The sequence below is a fragment of the Salvelinus fontinalis genome, chromosome 5 (genome assembly GCF_029448725.1).
Source record: "Salvelinus fontinalis isolate EN_2023a chromosome 5, ASM2944872v1, whole genome shotgun sequence".
NCBI classification, from domain to species: domain Eukaryota; kingdom Metazoa; phylum Chordata; class Actinopteri; order Salmoniformes; family Salmonidae; genus Salvelinus; species Salvelinus fontinalis.
Genome location: NC_074669.1, coordinates 58,604,126 through 58,624,118, shown reverse-complemented (window position 1 = coordinate 58,624,118; position 19,993 = coordinate 58,604,126). Strand labels below are relative to the sequence as shown.

Here is a 19,993-nt window from a genome sequence, read left to right as displayed (position 1 = left end):
CTAGATTTGCTGGGTTATGTTGTAACTAGATGTGATGGCTTATGTTGTAACTAGATGTGATGGGTTATGTTGTAACTAGATGTGATGGGTTATGTTGTAACTAGATGTGCTGGGTTATGTTGTAACTAGATGTGATGGGTTATGTTGTAACTATATGTGCTGGGTTATGTTGTAACTAGATGTGATGGGTTATGTTGTAACTAGATGTGATGGGTTATGTTGTAACTAGATGTGATGGGTTATGTTGTAACTAGATGTGATGGGTTATGTTGTAACTAGATGTGATGGGTTATGTTGTAACTAGATGTGATGGGTTATGTTGTAACTAGATGTGATGGGTTATGTTGTAACTAGATGTGCTGGGTTATGTTGTAACTAGATGTGATGGGTTATGTTGTAACTAGATGTGATGGGTTATGTTGTAACTAGATATAATGGGTTATGTTGTAACTAGATGTGATGGGTTATGTTGTAACTAGATGTGATGGGTTATGTTGTAACTAGATTTGCTGGGTTATGTTGTAACTAGATGTGATGGCTTATGTTGTAACTAGATGTGCTGGGTTATGTTGTAACTAGCTCTAGATGTGCTGGGTTGGTAGAAGGAGACATGGGAGGAGGGAGAGAGAGAAAGATTTAAATCAACTGAAAATATTTGTATCACTGACTTCTCACCAGTGATGTCATCATAACCAGTAACCTTTTACTCTCTTGTCCCAGCCCAGCCTGACCCTGACATATAGCATCAGGCCTGTAGAGTTGACTTGGGTAACAGACCTCTAGCTTCTACACCACATCCCCCCTTCTCCTGCTCTAACATGAGACCTCATCAGTACTCATCTTGGGTGCTGGTACTGTTTATATTGAGGTGCTGGAACATTAAGCCAATATTCTATAAGAGGTGAACTCAAGCAGTAGAAAGTTAGAGCTGATATTATAGGACACACTATGTGAAACGTTGCTGCTCTGTCAGCAGTTTCCTGTGGAGTTTTTTAGTTTGCTGTAGTGTGTTCAACCACTGATCCAAGATAAGTTGCTAAGAAGTTTCTCACATCATAGAAGTCAGGAAGTAATGAGATAGAAGTCATAAAGCCTAGCAGTATTTCTCACTCTTCAGTCCTCTACATGACAGTAGACTTGTTTCGCTCAGCGGAGCCCCAGTTAGAGACAGATATGATACCTGCAGTGGTACTGATGACCCTGTTGTGGAGCACAGGTAGGAGGCTGTTACGTTGATAGACACTTGTGACAGTTACTGAGATATGTTTTTATATTGTAAGATATATTACCATTTGCAGGGCTAGGAAAATAACATGCAACTGGAAGCAGACAGTAAAAATGTCTCTCAAAGCAGGACAATGATGTGATCAACTGTAAATGTACTTTACTGTAGCCTAACTGTCCATCTGGGGACAGGCACTAATGTCAGTTAAGTTGTGATGGTGTCATGCATCTGACTGTTGTATATTCAGTGTGTCAATGATTGATTGTATCTGTCTCTATGTAAATGAAAGAGTATATTTTATGTATCTGTTTAATATTGGTCTTATGTTAGAGCAGGAGAAGGGGGGGGTGTAGATGCCAGAGGTCTGTGACCTGAGTCAAGCTCAACAGGCCTGATGCTACATGGCAGGACGAGAGAGAGAACGAGAGATAGGAGGGGAGGGGACAGAGCATAGCCGAGGGAAGTAGGGGTGGGGAGGGCAGAGGAGAGAGATAGGAGGGGAGGGGACAGAGCATAGCCGAGGGAAGTAGGGGGTGGGGAGGGCAGAGCAGAGAGATAGGAGGGGAGGGGACAGAGCATAGCTGAGGGAAGTAGGGGGTGGGGAGGGCAGAGGAGAGAGGAGAGAGATAGGAGGGGAGGGGACAGAGCATAGCCGAGGGAAGTAGGGGGTAGGGAGGGCAGAGGAGAGAGATAGGAGGGGAGGGGACAGAGCATAGCCGAGGGAAGTAGGGGGTGGGGAGGGCAGAGCAGAGAGATAGGAGGGGAGGGGACAGAGCATAGCTGAGGGAAGTACGGGGTGGGGAGGGCAGAGGAGAGAGATAGGAGGGGAGGGGACAGAGCATAGCTGAGGGAAGTAGGGGATGGGGGGGGCAGAGGAGAGAGAGATGAGGGGACAGAGCATAGCTGAGGGAAGTAGGGGGTGGGGAGGGCAGAGGAGAGAGATAGGAGGGGAGGGGGTGGGGAGGACAGAGGAGAGAGATAGGAGGGGAGGGGGTGGGGAGGGCAGAGGAGAGAGATAGGAGGGGAGGGGACAGAGCATAGCTGAGGGAAGTAGGGGGTGGGGAGGGCAGAGTGGAGAGAGAGGAGGGGAGGGGACAGAGCATAGCCGAGGGAAGTAGGGGGTGGGGAGGGCAGAGGAGAGAGAGAGAGGAGGGGAGGGGACAGAGCATAGCTGAGGGAAGTAGGGAGTGGGGAGGGCAGAGGAGAGAGATAGGAGGGGAGGGGACAGAGCATAGCTGAGGGAAGTAGGGGGTGGGGAGGGCAGAGCAGAGAGATAGGAGGGGAGGGGACAGAGCATAGCTGAGGGAAGTAGGGAGTGGGGAGGGCAGAGTGGAGAGAGAGGAGGGGAGGGGACAGAGCATAGCCGAGGGGAGTAGGGGGTGGGGAGGGCAGAGCAGAGAGATAGGAGGGGAGGGGACAGAGCATAGCTGAGGGAAGTAGGGAGTGGGGAGGGCAGAGTGGAGAGAGAGGAGGGGAGGGGACAGAGCATAGCCGAGGGGAGTAGGGGGTGGGGAGGGCAGAGGAGAGAGATAGGAGGGGAGGGGACAGAGCATAGCTGAGGGAAGTAGGGGAGGGGAGGGCAGAGGAGAGAGAGAGGAGGGGAGGGGACAGAGCATAGCCGAGGGGAGTAGGGGGTGGGGAGGGCAGAGGAGAGAGATAGGAGGGGAGGGGACAGAGCATAGCTGAGGGAAGTAGGGGAGGGGAGGGCAGAGGAGAGAGAGAGGAGGGGAGGGGACAGAGCATAGCTGAGGGAAGTAGGGGGTGGGGAGGGCAGAGGAGAGAGAGAGGAGGGGAGGGGACAGAGCATAGCTGAGGGAAGTAGGAGGTGGGGAGGGCAGAGGAGAGAGAGATAGGAGGGGAGGGGACAGAGCATAGCCGAGGGAAGTAGGCATTATGAGGGTGCTGCGGCGCCCCGAGAAAAATACATGAATGTAATTAGATTTTTTTACTTTTTGTAAAACCATTTCCCCCTGTGGTAGACCAGGGGGTTTGGTCAAGACGTTTACCCAGATCAGACACGAACAGAGTAGGATTAGCTCGGTTTCAAGGGTGTTTATTTAAATAATAAAGATAGGTCTCCCCGATGAGACCCTCTCCGGGATACCGTCTTCTACGCTCCGGGTCTTGCTGTTTCCTGTCCAGCACAAAAACTGAACTCCCGCCTCATACCTCTGCAACCGTCCCCAACTATACGGGAGTCCTTTCCTCCACCACTCTCTCTGTGTGCTGCCCTTCTGGCAGCTCTATGGGCCTTGCACAGCTGGTGAGCAACCAGCCCCTGATTACTCACCAACTCCCAGTCAGCCACAATTAGTCCTGGCCGGACAGCCCGTAGAGACCTGGCACGTCCAGCAGATGGAGCCATCGGCTCGTGATGTATACTCTGTCTGTCACCAGGCCTCGACGAGTCTCCCCCTGGTGGCTGACCTGCTGTACGCCACACCCACTAGTAGTCCAGTACTGTATCAGTGGTTTGATATAGCCTTCTGTAGCGAGCCCAACATTAACTTCTTACCTATAGGTCTACATCATCATCCTCTGTCTGCATCCTAATCCCTACCTGTAGTCTACCTACCTCTGGTATAATGCATTTCCACCTCTCACTCCATCAGTGTTACTCTGCCTGCATCCTAATCCCTACCTGTAGTCTACCTACCTCTGGTATAATGCATTTCCACCTCTCACTCCATCAGTGTTACTCTGTCTGCATCCTAATCCCTACCTGTAGTCTACCTACCTCTGGTATAATGCATTTCCACCTCTCACTCCATCAGTGTTGCTCTGTCTGCATCCTAATCCCTACCTGTAGTCTACCTACCTCTGGTATAATGCATTTCCACCTCTCACTCCATCAGTGTTGCTTGTCCATCTTCCTGAATTAAAAGATGAACAGATCAATATTGCTGCATAACGTCATTAAATATTGCTAAGTTATTTATCTATAGTGTGGATGTAGGGCTGTTTTTAGTATATAATGAGCACCCAGATGCTGCGTAGGCAACACAATAATATCAGACAGACAAACTGGCCCTGCTGCCTCCGTGTTGACTACTATGTTGCAATATGAATATTCTCAGAGTTGTCTTGTTGATACTAAATGTTTCAGTTTCTCTGAGCCGCCTCGTTCATTTATACAATGTTTTAATATTATCAGAGCCACCTTGTTGATGCAATGCTTCAGTATTCACAGAATGTTTCCTTTCCCTGGTGAATAATGCAGACAGGCAAATACAAAATGAGCTGGGTGCACACATCATAAGGAACATCTCTGAATGCAGAGCAACAATTTTGTTGGGAAGCACATGAGACAATGACACTGTCATAGTACACAATAGGAACCGCTCCACAAGGGTCACTTCATATACATTATAGCAGGGGGTCGACAACGTTTTTCAATGTACAAATGATCCTCCCATTTCTAAAGATCTGCGTGCCTGTATAACGCCCCACCCAGCGGACTGTCGACCAATCACGTTCACGTTGTCATGCTGCGTCACGCGGTTGCTAAACCAATCGTCACGTAATATCTTCTCAAAGTCAGTGTACTTTATGTCGAGAAACTGCCTATTTTCATCAAAAGTACGTACTGTCACGATCCCAAAGCTACAGATACTACAGATAGCAAGTTAATTATCTCACAAAGCTATACGATACTACAGATAGCAAGTTAATTATCTCACATCTCCGTAAATATCTGTAATGTTGTACTTCTTTTTGACAAAATTCATGCTAATATTGTGTTTTTGACCTAGAGCCCAATAGACCGTTCAAACCTTGAAAGAGCCTCTCCTTGTCCCACAATCGCCCAGAATGCACCGCGCCGCCTATTGAAGTAGCAAGGGCACCGTTTCCCGTCTCCTCAAAATTATTTCTGAAGTTGTGAATGTTAGATTCCACTCTGTGAGACACATCGATCTGCAGGTTGAATATGGTGAGATTGTAGACTCCTAAATTGATAGTGTAGTTTGTTTAGGTGATTTAACAGCTAGTTAGCTACTTCACATGCTGATATTGTCTTTGGTATTATTGTGTGTAGATACGTTTAGCTACCAGCCAGCCCATACAGAGAGCATTGCATTGTGGATTTTGTAGTCGATTTGAGCTGCAACAGATTTCCACAACGATGTTCCATCTTGTTACCAACCTTATTATTAGGGATGCACCGATATTACATTTTTGGCCAATCCCAAAATCCAATATTTTCCTTGCCAAAAAGAAACGATACCGATAACCGATATAAAACATTTTGCGGTCTTTTAAGCATTCTAGTACAGTTACATAGTTAATGTCTGGGAGCATTTTTGTTAGTTTTTGCTGTTCTCCAAATAGTATTTAAGAGTTTATAGGACAGTAAGTTAGCTTCAATTGGTGGAGGGATTCTACACACCCCATTTAGCCATACCCTAGGTTTAGCTGTATTTCTACACATCCCATTTAGCCATACCCTAGGTTTATCTGTATTTCTACACACCCAAACTACTTAATGTGGCTATGGGACAGAGGAGGAGGGGAGGGGAGATGGAGAGAGAGGGAGATGTCAACAGAGATGGGGCTGACAGAATAACATGCAGTCAACTCAATATCTTTTCATAACTGACTTCTCACCAGTGATGTCATCACAACCAGTAACCTTTTCCACTCTTCCACTCTTGGTCCGGCTCAGCTTGACCCTGACCTTTTGAATTTAATTATTTAAAAAACAGACAGAAGCAAATGTATTAAGTTAGATCCACCACATGTTTCAATCAGACCACCATAGTCCCTGTGTCCAAAAACACCAAGGTAACCTGCCTAAATGACTACCGACCCGTAGCACTCACGTCTGTAGCCATGAAGTGATATGAAAGGCTGGTCATGGCTCACATCAACACCATTTTCCCAGAAACCCTAGACCCACTCCAATTTCCATACCGCCCCAACAGATCCACAGATGATGCAATCTCTATTGAACTCCACACTGTCCTTTCCCACCTGGACAAAAGGAACACCTATGTGAGAATGCTGTTCATTGACTACAGCTCAGCGTTCAACACTATAGTGCCCTCAAAGCTCATCACTAAGCTAAGGACCCTGGGACTAAACACCTCCCTCTGCAACTGGATCCTGGACTTCCTGACGGGCCGCCACCAGGTGGTAAGGTTAGGTAACAATACATCCGCCACGCTGATCCTCAACACGGGGGCTGTGTGCTCAGTCCCCTCCTTTACTCCCTGTTCACTCATGACTGCACGCCGAGGCATGACTCCAACACCATTAAGTTTGCCGATGACACAACAGTGGTGGTCCTGATCACTGAAAACAGTGTGACAGCCTATAGGGAGGAGGTCAGAGACCTGGCCGTGTGGTGCCAGGACAACAATCTCTCCCTCAACGTGATCAAGACAAAGGAGATGATTGTGAAAGACAGGAAAAGGAGGACCGAGCACGCCCCCATTCTCATCAACGGGGCTGTAGTGGAGCAGGTTGAGAGCTTCAAGTTCCTTGCTGTCCACATCACCAACATCCTAACATGGTACAAACACACGAAGACAGTCGTGAAGAAGGCACGACAAAAGGAGACTGAAAAGATTTGGCATGGGTCCTCAGATCCTCAAAAGGTTCTACAGCTGCACCATCGAGAGCATCCTGACGGGTTGCATCACTGCCTGGTATGGCAACGGATCGACCTCTGACCGCATGACACTATAGAGGGTAGTGCGTACGGCCCAGTACATCACTGGGTCAAGCTTCCTGCCATCCAGGACCTCTATACCAGGCGGTGTCAGAGGAAGGCCATAAAAATGGTCAAAGACTCCAGTCAACCTAGTCATAGACTGTTCTCTCTTCTACCGCATGGCAAGCGGTTCCAGAGCACCAAGTCTAGGTCCAAGAGGCTTCTAAACATCTTCTACACCCAAGCCATAAGACTCCTGAACATCTAATCAAATGGATACCCAGACTATTTGCATTGTCCCCCCCTTCGCCTACGCTGCTGCTACTCTCTGTTATTATCTATGTATAGTCACTTTAATAACTCTACCTACATGTATATATTACCTCAATAACCTTGACACCGGTGACCCGTACATTGACTCTGCACCGGTACCCCGGAACCACTAGGGCCCTCTCAACCAGCTGGCTACACTAGGGCCCTCTCAACCAGCTGGCTACACTAGTGCCCTCTCAACCAGCTGGCTACACTAGTGCCCTCTCAACCAGCTGGCTACACTAGTGCCCTCTCAGGCAGTGGGCACATAGCCAGTCTTCTCTCTGCCTGTTTCAATCCTTTCTCAATAGCAAGGCTATGCTCACTTCATTTGTATAGTGGGGTCATGTTAGTGTGTCCTAGATGAAACCTACCTGTATGTGTTCCTGAGAGACTCACCTTTCCATAGTGAGGTCATGTTAGTGTGTCCTAGATCAAACCAACCTGTACGTGTTCCTGAGAGACTCACCTTTCCATAGTGGGGTCATGTTAGTGTGTCCTAGATCAATACAACCTGTATGTGTTCCTGAGAGACTCACCTTTCCATAGTGGGGTCATGTTAGTGTGTCCTAGATCAATACAACCTGTATGTGTTCCTGAGAGACTCACCTTTCCATAGTGGGGTCATGTTAGTGTGTCTTAGATCAAACCAACCTGTATGTGTTCCTGAGAGACTCACCTTTCCATAGTGGGGTCATGTTAGTGTGTCCTAGATCAAACCAACCTGTATGTGTTCCTGAGAGACTCACCTTTCCATAGTGGGGTCATGTTAGTGTGTAGTCCAAACGGTTCTGACACTACAGACAGAAGTTGGCAGATGGACTGTATGACTTCAGACAATGCTTATGGGGTCGTAGAGCAAAACGGAGAACATCATCGTGTTCCTGAGTCTCATCTTTCCACAGTTTACAGGCCAAACTGATCGGACGTTACAGATTTCCACACGACCACAGAAATGGTAGGCTAAGGGTTAAATTGTCAATAAAAAGAGCATCTGCCAAACATGGATTGTGTGTGTGGGGGTACAGAGATGTGGTAGTCATATAATAATCATGCTGTGGTCTACATTTAGTTCATCATCAAGCAGACCAGATCATTAGAGATGGTGGGAGAGCCTGTTAGGCTGTTTAAAATGGAACAATATCATTTATATACTGTAGCATGAGACTTATACCTCTATATACATTTTAACAGGATCTGAGTGACGTTTTCTAAATTGTTTTATAATAAATATATATAATACATTTTCACTGAGACATCATGGTGTGTCCATCAATTTAAATCCCAACTTGTAAGGAAAGTATAAATAATAAAAATCAACAATGTATTGGACAGGCCTATGAGGTGTAAAGGTCTGTCTTTCCAAGACATTCTGTTCATCTGCAAGCAGACCTGATGATTCTAGATGGTGGGAGAGCCTGTTATTTAAAATGGAAGAATAGAACTTACTGTAGCCTATATAATGTAACAATGACAATAATCCCTTCATATATACTGTAGTTGAAGGTTATTTTAGTGTCATAAAAAGTGTTGATTAAAACAAATCAGGATGTTTGGTGGATGGATTCAGTGTAGATGTTCTGCTGTGTATCGAGGGGTTTATATGAAAGTGGTAGATTTGTAATTCTTTACAAGAGAAAGTTCTGGAATTCTTTTCTTTGGGTGACCTCAGGCTACGGTCTTTGACAATTCAGCTACTTTGTTAACAGTCCTACAACTGTCACCTCATGTAACAACTGATTTACTTAACTAAAGGCACATCTCAATATGTGGTCCAGGTGCCTTAGTGTTCCTATAAAAACCTGTGTCCAAACTCACCATTAAATAGTATCTAATCAGAATAGTGTACACAGATAAGTTATTGCACCTATTGAAATGTAATGTGTTTTTTAGTGTTTATTCTGTTGCATTAAAAAAGTCACTGTTTCCTATTAGATCAATATCAGTGTGAGCACGTCTGATTGGACTAGATCCATGTTGAGGTGAGACACGTCTGATTGGACTAGATCCATGTTGCGGTGAGACACGTCTGATTGGACTAGATCCATGTTGAGGTGAGACACGTCTGATTGGACTAGATCCATGTTGAGGTGAGACACGTCTGATTGGACTAGATCCATGTTGAGGTGAGACACGTCTGATTGGACTAGATCCATGTTGAGGTGAGACACGTCTGATTGGACTAGATCCATGTTGAGGTGAGACACGTCTGATTGGACTAGATCCATGTTGAGGTGAGACGTCTGATTGGACTAGATCCATGTTGAGGTGATACACGTCTGATTGGACTAGATCCATGTTGAGGTGAGACGTCTGATTGGACTAGATCCATGTTGAGGTGAGACACGTCTGATTGGACTAGATCCATGTTGAGGTGAGACACGTCTGATTGGACTAGATCCATGTTGAGGTGAGACGTCTGATTGGACCAGATCCATGCTGGGTTGAGACACGTCTGATTGGACTAGATCCATGTTGAGAGGGGAGGGGGTAAAGAGAAGAGAGGAGGAAAGAGGAGAGGGAGGAGAGGAGAGGAGAAGGGGAGATTGTGAGAAGAGGAGAATAGAGTGTCAAAAGAGGAGAAGAGAGGGGCAGAAGTGGGGAAGGGGAGGAGAGGAGAGGGTTGGAAAATATGAGAGGGGAGAAGAGGGGACGGGGAGAAGAGGGGACGGGGAGAAGAGGGAAAGGAGAGAAGAGGAGAGGGGGAGAAGAGAGAGGGGAGAAGAGAGGGGGGAGAAGTGGAGAAGAGAGATGGAGAAGAGGAAAGGGAGAGAAGAGGAGAGGGGGAGAAGAAGAGAGTAGAGGGGTAGAAGAGGAGAGGGGGAGGAGAGGAGAGGGGGAGAAGAGATTGGGGAAATAGGAGAAGAGAGGGTGAGAAGAGAAGGGTAGAGGTGGAGAAGATGAGAGGAGAGGGTTGGAGAAGAGGGGAGGGGAGAAGAGGAGGAAAAGAGGAGAAAAGAGCGGAGGTGTGGAGAGGGGGGAGAATAGGAGAGCAGGGAGGGGAGAAGATTAGAAGAGAGGTGGAGAAGAGAGAGGAAGATAAGGGGGAGAGGAGAAGAGGGGAGGGGAGAAGATTAGAAGAGAGGTGGAGAAGGGAGAGGAGAAGAGGGGAGGGAAGAAGGGGAAGCTGAGAATTGAAGAGAGGAGAGGAGAAGAGGAGAGTAGAGGAGAAGAGATGGGGAGAAGAGGAGAAGAGAGGGGGGAAAGAGGAGAAGAGAGGGGGAGAAGTGGAGAGGGGAGAAGAAAAGTGAGAGGAGAAGAGAGGGAGAAGAGGAGAATAGAGTGTCAAAAGAGGAGAAGAGAGGGGCAGAAGTGGGGAAGTGGGGGAGAAGGGGGGTGGAGGAGAGGGGGAGGGGAGAAGAGATAAGGGTAGAAGAGAAGAGGATAAGGGGGAGAAGAGTAGAGAGGGGAGGGGAAGAGAGGAGGGTGTAGAAGAGAGGGGGAGGAGAGGAGAAGAGAGGGGGAGCTGGGAGAGGGGGAGGAGTTTAGAGGAGAGGAGAGCGGGGTGGAGAAGAGAGTGTCAAAAGGGGAGAAGTGGGGAAGGGGAGAAGAGAAGAGGGTGAGTGGAGAAGAGGGGGAGAAGAGGAGAAGAGGAGAAGAGAGGGGATAAGAGGAGAGAATACAAGAGGAGAGGGGGAGAAGAGGAGAAAACTGAGATGAGAAGAGGAGAAGAGAGGAGAGGGGGAGGAGTGGAGTGGAGGGAGAATGAGAGGGGGAGAAGTGGGGAAGGGGAGGAGAGGAGAGGGTTGGAGAAGAGGGGCAAAAGAGGAGAAGAGAGGGGGAGGTGTGGAGAGGGGGGTGAATAGGAGAGCGGGGAGGGGGGAGGAGAGTAGATGAGATGGGGGAGAAGAGGAGAGGGGAGAAGACTAGAAGAGAGGTGGAGAAGAGAGAGGAAGAGAGGGGAGAAGCGGAGAAGCGGAGAATTGAGGAGAGTAGAAGAGAATGAGGAAAGAGGAGAAGAAGAAGGGTAGAGGTGGAGAAGAGGAGAAGAGAGGAGGATAAGAGGAGAGGGGGAGAAGAGTAGAGGGGGGTGTAGAAGAGAGGGGGAGGAGAGGAGAAAAGAGAGGGAGCTGGGAGGAGTGTCGAGGAGAGCGGGGTGGAGAAGGGAGGGGCAGAAGAGGAGAAGAGGGGGAAAAGAGGAGAAGAGAGGGGGAGAAGAGGAGTGGAGGGAGAATGAGAGGGGGAGAAGAGGAGAATAGTGTCAAAAGAGGAGAAGAGAGGGGTAGAAGTGGGGAATTGGAGGAGAGGAGAGGGTTGGAGAAGTTGAGAGGGGAGGGGAGAAGAGGAGAGGGGGAGAAGAGTAGATGGGATGGGGGAGAAGAGAGAGGAAGAGAAGGGAGAGGGGAGAAGGGGGGGAGAAGAGGAGAGGGTGAGAAGCAGAGAATTGAAGAGAGGAGAGGAGAAGAGTAGATGAGATGGGGAGAAGAGGGGAGAAGATTAGAAGAGAGGTGGAGAAGAGAGAGGAAGAGAAGGGAGAGGGGAGAAGAGGGGAGGGTGAGAATCAGAGAATTGAAGAGAGGAGAGGAGAGGAGAAGAGATGGGGAAAGAGGAGAAGAGATGGGGGAAAGAGGAGAAGAGGAGAAGAGAGGGGGAGCTGGGGGAGGAGTGGAGAGGAGAACGGGGTGGATAAGAGAGGGGCAGAAGAGGAGAAGAGAGGGGGAAAAGAGGAGGGAGAGAGAGGGAGAAGTGGAGAGTGGAGAAGAAAAGTGAGAGGAGAGGACAGGGAGAGGAGAGGGGGAGAAGTGGAATGTGTGAGAAGAGGAGAGGGGGAGGAGTGTAGATGAGAGGAGAGGGGGAAAAGAGGAGAAGAGAGGGGGAGAAGAGGAAAGGGTGAGGAGTGTAGATGAGAGGAGAGGGGGAAAAGAGGAGAAGAGAGGAGAAGAGAGGGGGAGAAGAATAGAGGAAAGGGGGAGGAGAAGAGAGAGGGGGAGAAGACGGGGGAGAGATGAGAATAGAGGGAGAAGAGAGTGGGTGGAGAGGAGTAGAGAGGGGGAGAAGGGGGTAGAAGAAGGGAGAAGAGGAGAGGGGCAGATGAGGAGAGGCGGAGGAGAGGAGAAGGGAGAAGAGGAGTTGGTGGATTATGAAATTTGATCGTCTGACTTGGAAAGGTGGTATCCTATGATGTTGCCATGTTGAAAGTCACTGAGCTCTTCATTAAGGCCATTCTACTGACAATGTTTGTCTATGGAGATTGCATGGCTGAGTGCTTGATTTAATACATCTGTCAGGATGGGGTGTGGCTGAAATAGAATCCACTAATTTGAAGGGTGTCCACATACTTTTGTATATATAGTGTATGTACACATGGGTGTTGTTGCACCATACCAACGATAAGCCTGTCTTCCCATCACATCATGAAAGGTCATGTTGATGTTCATTTAACCTCTGTCTCTCTCTTCCTCTGACTCCTCCCTTTCTCCTCTGTCTCTCTCTTCCTCTGACTCCTCCCTTTCTCCTCTGTCTCCCTCTTCCTCTGACTCCTCCCTTTCTCCTCTGTCTCTCTCTTCCTCTGACTCCTCCCTTTCTCCTCTGTCTCTATCTTCCTCTGACTCCTCCCTTTCTCCTCTGTCTCTCTCTTCCTCTGACTCCTCCCTTTCTCCTCTGTCTCTCTCTTCCTCTGACTCCTCCCTTTCTCCTCTGTCTCTGTCTTCCTCTGACTCCTCCCTTTCTCCTCTGTCTCTCTCTTCCTCTGACTCCTCCCTTTCTCCTCTGTATCTCTCTTCCTCGGACTCCTCCCTTTCTCATTTGTTTCTCTCTATCTCTCTGTCTCTGTCTCTCTCTTTCTCCTCAGATCTCCAGGCTCAAACTGTCAGTCCACCAGGTAGGTAGAGTATAAATCTACAGTGATTATAGCAGTTCAATATTAGTCAACTTTATTATCCCACATGGAGAAATTCATGTGTCCATACAAACCATTCCAAACCCCAATTACAAGTAGTGTTTTATGGAACTACTAATACTTGTCAACCACAAAGCATTACTGCTGTTAGAATAACAGAATCACTGTCATCATCTGTCCTCACCACTGTGTTGTCCTCTCTGCTGTTTACAGCTGAATACTCAGTCAGACTGGTGAATGGGACCACTTCCTGTTCTGGGACAGTGGAAGCCTTCTATGGAGGAGAGTGGTTGGGTCTATGCAATAGGTGGTGGGACATGATAATAGTGACTAAGGTTGTGTGTAGAGAGCTGGACTGTGGGAATCCTGTAGCTGAATCTAGAGGACCTCTGATTGAAGATGGAAGAATAGGAGTCACACTATATAGGAGTTGCAGGGGACATGAGTCTTCTATTAGACGGTGTGTCATCAGAGGACCTGGTGTCTGTGATGGTGAATATTATCATCATGTGACCTGTTCAGGTAAGAGACTGGTCATATTGAGAGATTTATTTGTACATTATACAATATTACCATGTATCATGTTTTATGTGTTTTTATTTCATTTAAATAGAGGGAGAGATGTCAGATGTATTTAAACATTATATTTGTGTTTGTCATATTGGTTTATGGGAGATGTTCATGGGCAGATCATTGTAGTTCAGATGGTACTGAAGTGAAGCTGCCTGATGGATGTCCAGCTGTTTATTTTCTATAAAGTGAAGTGAACTTATTCCTGTCTCCTGCCTGCATTATTCCCAACCCGATCCTGAGTGACTAAGAACCCATTTCTACCTCTTACAGTATCAAACATAGCAAACTACAATCTTTTATCCAACATATTTGTGTTTAGTCCTTGACAGTGTCATCAACAAAACTGATTGAATGTTCAACCAACTCTTTTTCTCCAGAGTCTGTGCGGCTTGTGGATGGAGCTGGTCTCTGCTCTGGGAGAGTGGAGGTGAAGTCCAATCAGTCCTGGGCCTCAGTGTGTGAAGCTGACTTTGACCGGCAGGATGCAGAGGTAGTCTGTGGGGAGCTTGGCTGTGGGGCTCCTGCAGCTCTACAGGGGGGGCTCTATGGAGGAGGTGAGGGTCAGACCTGGGATAAAGAGTTCCAGTGTAAAGGCAATGAGTCCCTTCTCCTGGACTGTGACACCTCAGACAGAGAAAACAACACCTGCCTACCTGGTAATGCTGTTGGACTCACCTGCTCAGGTAAGAAACAGTTTGTCACTCAATCAACATTGTTTCTCACCTGGAGTGAAGAATATGAGAGACAATATAGGTGTGTTTTAGTGAGAAAATAGTAAGATTACTGTCTCTCTCTTTTCTTTTCTCAGAGCCTGATGATGTGAGGCTGGTGGGAGGAGGCAGTCGCTGTGCTGGTGGAGTGGAGCGGTACGACCAGGGAGAGTGGAGGATTGTGGGATCTTCCTCTGGCGTGAAGGCTATAGCTGCAGTAGTGTGTAGACAGCTGGGTTGTGGCTCCACTGTTTCAGTACTAACTGGAAACACCACTAGAGGGTTTTTAGTTATCTGTTCTGGGTCTGAGTCGTCACTGAGGGAGTGTTGGAAAAGTTATGATCTCTATCCTGGACTCACAGTGATCTGCTCAGGTAATAACAAGATACACTATGTGGCCAAAAGTATGTGGACATTAGTAGATTAGGCACACCTGTTGCTGACAGGTGTATAAATTCAAGCACACAGCCATGCAATCTCCATAGACAAACATCAGCAGTAAAATGTCCTTACTGAAGATCTCAGTGACTTAACGTGGCACGTCTAGGAGCAACAACGGCTCAGCCGTGAAGTGGTAGACAACACAAGCTGACAGAACGGACCGCCGAGTGTTGAACCACGTAGAGCGTAAAAATAATCCTCTGTTGTAAAACTCACTGCTGAGTTCCACATACTTTTGTCCATGTATTATATCTCCTTCCTGGACTCACAGTGATCTGCTCAGGAAATATCAACATATTATAATTATATTCAACTGATTTCTTTCATTCATACAACTTCCTCTGCACCTCTCATGATGACTGTTTAGCTTGTCAGTCTGCTTTGCAAAATAGATCACTCAGTCAAGTAGGAAGCAAATACAACTTAAATATCCCAGAATGCTTTGTATTTGAGTGTTCTCAGTGAACGTCTCTACTCACTACCACTGTCACATGTCATGTTATTGTCATATCTAAATGAGGAAAGTAGTTGAGGAGCTACGTTTTCTTTTTCTCTCCTCTTGTTCCAGATGTCCTGCTTAAGCCTGATATCAACATATGTTGTCTCAGTGACTGTAGGCCCACTACTCATGTTGCCCTGTGAGGGAGGGTGGCTGGCACTGTTACATGCTGATGTTATTGTCATACCTATAGGAAACTAGTTGAAGAGGTTTTTCTTCTTCTCTTTAATTGTTACAGATCTCCTGGTCCAGCCTGATATCTCCCTGACTGACTCAATGGGAGGGGTCTCCAGGGGCCACCAGGGGCCCGAGATGTTCAGGGGCTACAACTTCACCGTCACCTGCTCCACTCAGCCACAGTACCCAGGAGGCTCCTTCCTCCTCACGTTCACCGGCTCCAACAGAACCCAGACCCAGCCAGCTGTCAATCACTCTGCTGCCTTCCTCTTCCCTGCTGCAGATGACTCCCACCAAGGGAACTACAGCTGTGTTTATGACAATTATGTTTTCTCTCATAACTTCTCCTCTGAGAGTGAGCTCCTCTCCCTCACCATCACAGGTAACTGAACATGAACCAGACTTATAACTTTGTCATTGACAGATTTCCCACAGATCTATGTGATGATGATCAGTCCCCTCATCAAAGGTGTTTCTGTTTGCAGCCTCTCCTCTGCCAGCCTTCATCATCAGACACGTTGTAGTGCTGCTGCTCCTACTGACAGCCATCACCGCCTCCTACCTGTACTACAAGGTAAAGACATTTACTCAGACGTTACAAGTCATTTAAACTAGAGGGATTGGGAGAGGGAGAGAGAATGGAGATACTAGAGAGTAAATGTCTGACTGTTGGTGCTGTGTCTCCCTAGCCCACCAGGAGGCAGAAGAGAGTGAACAGGGTGAGCAGCATGGATCTTTATGTCAATGCCATGGAGACGGTCTCTCTGAGCTCCAGAGCTGAAGCTGGACCAGGAGAGGAGAGAGCATCCCAGGGGACGGAGTAGGAGTAGAATGAAGCTGACCCTACATGCTGATCTTAGGTCAGTTTTGTGTTTTAAATCGATGGTCAGCAGTGGACTGGTGTTTAAAATGTGGTGACAAACCTGAAGTGGTTCTAATTTTAATAACAAGTTCAGAATAAGTTTATCTTTCTAGAACCTTGGAAGAAATCTAAAAGGAGTGACTGCAACCACCATTATTCCTTTCAGTTTGTTTTATACCACCAGGGTAACATGGGGTTCTGGGTAACATGGGGTTTTGGTTAACATGGGGTTTTGGGTAACATGGGGTTTTGGGTAACATGGGGTTTTGGTAACATGGGGTTTTGGTAACATGGGGTTTTGGGTAACATGGGGTTTTGGGTAACATGGGGTTTTGGGTAACATGGGGTTTTGGGTAACATGGGGTTTTGGGTAACTTGGGGTTTTGGGTAACATGGGGTTTTGGGTAACATGGGGTTTTTGGTAACATGGGGTTTTGGTAACATGGGGTTTTGGTAACATGGGGTTTTTGGTAACATGGGTTTTTTGGTAACATGGGGTTGGGGGTAACATGGGGTTGGGGGTAACATGGGGTTTTGGGTAACATGGGGTTCTGGGTAACATGGGGTTTTGGGTAACATGGGGTTCTGGGTAACATGGGGTTCTGGGTAACATGGGGTTTTGGGTAACATGGGGTTTTGGGTAACATGGGGTTTAGGGTAACATGGGGTTTTGGGTAACATGGGGTTTTGGGTAACATGGGGTTTTGGGTAACATGGGGTTTTGGGTAACTTGGGGTTTTGGGTAACATGGGGTTTTGGGTAACATGGGGTTTTTGGTAACATGGGGTTTTGGTAACATGGGGTTTTGGTAACATGGGGTTTTTGGTAACATGGGTTTTTTGGTAACATGGGGTTGGGGGTAACATGGGGTTGGGGGTAACATGGGGTTTTGGGTAACATGGGGTTCTGGGTAACATGGGGTTCTGGGTAACATGGGGTTTTGGGTAACATGGGGTTTTGGTAACATGGAGTTCTGGGTAACATGGGGTTCTGGGTAACATGGGGTTCTGGGTAACATGGGGTTTTGGGTAACATGGGGTTTAGGGTAACATGGGGTTTTGGGTAACATGGGGTTTTGGTAACATGGGGTTTTGGTAACATGGGGTTTTGGTAACATGGGGTTTTGGGTAACATGGGGTTTTGGGTAACATGGGGTTTTGGGTAACATGGGGTTTTGGGTAACATGGGGTTTTGGGTAACTTGGGGTTTTGGGTAACATGGGGTTTTGGGTAACATGGGGTTTTTGGTAACATGGGGTTTTGGTAACATGGGGTTTTGGTAACATGGGGTTTTTGGTAACATGGGGTTGGGGGTAACATGGGGTTGGGGGTAACATGGGGTTGGGGGTAACATGGGGTTTTGGGTAACATGGGGTTTTGGGTAACATGGGGTTTTGGGTAACATGGGTTTTGGGTAACATGGTTTTTTTGGTAACATGGGGTTGGGGGTAACATGGGGTTGGGGGTAACATGGGGTTGGGGGTAACATGGGGTTGGGGGTAACATGGGGTTGGGGGTAACATGGGGTTTTGGGTAACATGGGGTTTGGGTAACATGGGGGTTTGGGTAACATGTTTTTTTTTTGTATCTTAGATTCTTTATCTTATTTAGTGTCTCTTAGAATCTTTATCTTATTTGGCGTCTCTTAGATTCTTTATCTTATTTAGTGTCTCTTAGAATCTTTATCTTATTTAGTGTCTCTTAGATTCTTTATCTTATTTAGTGTCTCTTAGATTCTTTATCTTATTTAGTGTCTCTTAGATTCTTTATCTTATTTAGTGTCTCTTAGATTCTTTATCTTGAAGTGTCTCCATTATTAATCCATGTATTATTATAATCATCTGTTCATTCTTTGTATTTTGAAACATTTTTTAATAAAGGGGTTTGTTGTTGTTGTTTACCTCTCATGATGTTATTGATTATAAATGTTATGATATTGATTATGATGTAGATTATTGTTATGATGTTGTTAGTAGTATATAGATAATGATGTTATTGATTATAAATGTTATGATATTGATTATTGATTATGATGTAGATTATTGTTATGATGTTGTTAGTAGTATATAGATAATGATGTTATTGATTATAAATGTTATGATATTGATTATGATGTAGATTATTGTCATTGTTTCTCTCTAAACTGCCATGTAATCAACTGAATGCTTTTAATAAAATTACAGGCTGTCAGTCTTGTGTGATTCCCCTCTTGGACAGACTACAACATACAGTATGAATTAACTGAGATCAGTCTGTGTGATTCCCCTCTTGGACAGACTACAACATACAGTATGAATTAACTGAGATCAGTCTGTGATTCCCCTCTTGGACAGACTACAACATACAGTATGAATTAACTGAGATTAGTCTGTGTGATTCCCCTCTTGGACAGACTACAACATACAGTATGAATTAACTGAGATCAGTCTGTGTGATTCCCCTCTTGGACAGACTACAACATACAGTATGAATTAACTGAGATCAGTCTGTGATTCCCCTCTTGGACAGACTACAACATACAGTATGAATTAACTGGTCATACATTTGGCAGGAGGTTAGGAAGTGCATCTCCGTTTCCACCTCATTTTGTGGGCTGTGTGCACATAGCATGTCTTCTCTTGAGAGCCAGATACCCATCTGTATATAGTCCTGCTATTGTTATTTTACTGCTGCTCTTTAATTACTTGTTACTTTCATTTCCTATTCTTTCCATATTTTTTTAACTGCATTGTTGGTTAGGGGCTCATAACTAATACAATTTGATTTGTTTTGAGGTCTGCCTACAGCGGCCTTTCTCAATAGCAAGGCTAACTCACTGAGTCTGTACATAGTCAAAGCTTTTCTTAAGTTTGGGTCAGTGACAGTGGTCAGGTATTCTGCCACTGTGTACTCTCTGTTCAGGGATAAATAGCATTCTAGTTTGCTGTTTTTATTTGTTAATTCTTTCAAATGTGTCAAGTAATTATCTTTTTGTTTTCTCATGATTTGGTTGGGTCTAATATGTTTGCTGTCCTGGGGCTCTGTGGGGTCTGTTTGTGAACAGAGCCCCAGTGTAAATGCAGAGCCAACTACTCCATGTCTGATCAGGGTCCAGAAGTCACCCACCAACCCTGGAGAGATACAGTCACCCACCAACCCTGGAGAGATACAGTCACCCACTAACCCTGGAGAGATACAGTCACCCACCAACCCTGGAGAGATACAGTCACCCACCAACCCTGGAGAGATACAGTCACCTACCAACCCTGGAGGGATACAGTCACTCACCAACCCTGGAGAGATACAGTCACCCACCAACCCTGGAGAGATATAGTCACCCACCAACCCTGGAGAGATACAGTCACCCACCAACCCTGGAGAGATACAGGCTTTGCAGGATTTTGTTCCAGACCACCAGTGAAACGCCTGAAGTAAAATTGGCTAATCATAAAGGATTTGATGATATATTGATTGATTGGTATTTGTTGAAGTGGTGATGGGCTGGGGAAACGTCTGCATACCTGGGCTGGGGAAACGTCTGCATACCTGGGCTGGGGAAACGTCTGCATACCTGGGCTGGGGAAACGTCTGCATACCTGGGCTGGGGAAACGTCTGCATACCTGGGCTGGGGAAACGTCTGCATACCTGGGCTGGGGAAACGTCTGCATACCTGGGCTGGGGAAACGTCTGCATACCTGGGCTGGGGAAACGTCTGCATACCTG

The 19,993-nt window shown here is 46.6% G+C and overlaps 1 protein-coding gene across 1 annotated transcript; it reads left to right on the top strand.

The window, feature by feature from the left end:
- Nucleotides 1-12,986: 12,986 nt before the first annotated feature.
- Nucleotides 12,987-16,253, top strand: LOC129856146 (scavenger receptor cysteine-rich type 1 protein M130-like). Its single transcript, XM_055924251.1, has 7 exons — nt 12,987-13,011; nt 13,243-13,551; nt 13,980-14,285; nt 14,411-14,686; nt 15,713-15,811; nt 15,915-16,003; nt 16,119-16,253. The coding sequence occupies exons 2-7, from the start codon at nt 13,347-13,349 to the stop codon at nt 16,251-16,253; spliced, it is 1,110 nt and encodes a 369-aa protein (XP_055780226.1). The 5' UTR covers nt 12,987-13,011; nt 13,243-13,346.
- Nucleotides 16,254-19,993: the final 3,740 nt, after the last annotated feature.

What these genes read in the sequence shown, in the direction of transcription:
- LOC129856146 (XM_055924251.1), top strand. Translation starts at nt 13,347, where the DNA reads ATGATAATAGTGACTAAGGTTGTGTGTAGAGAGCTGGACTGTGGGAAT. An exon ending in CCTCTCCCTCACCATCACAG is followed by an intron (nt 15,812 to 15,914) that starts GTAACTGAACAT and finishes TTCTGTTTGCAG; the next exon opens with CCTCTCCTCTGCCAGCCTTC. An exon ending in CCTCCTACCTGTACTACAAG is followed by an intron (nt 16,004 to 16,118) that starts GTAAAGACATTT and finishes GTGTCTCCCTAG; the next exon opens with CCCACCAGGAGGCAGAAGAG.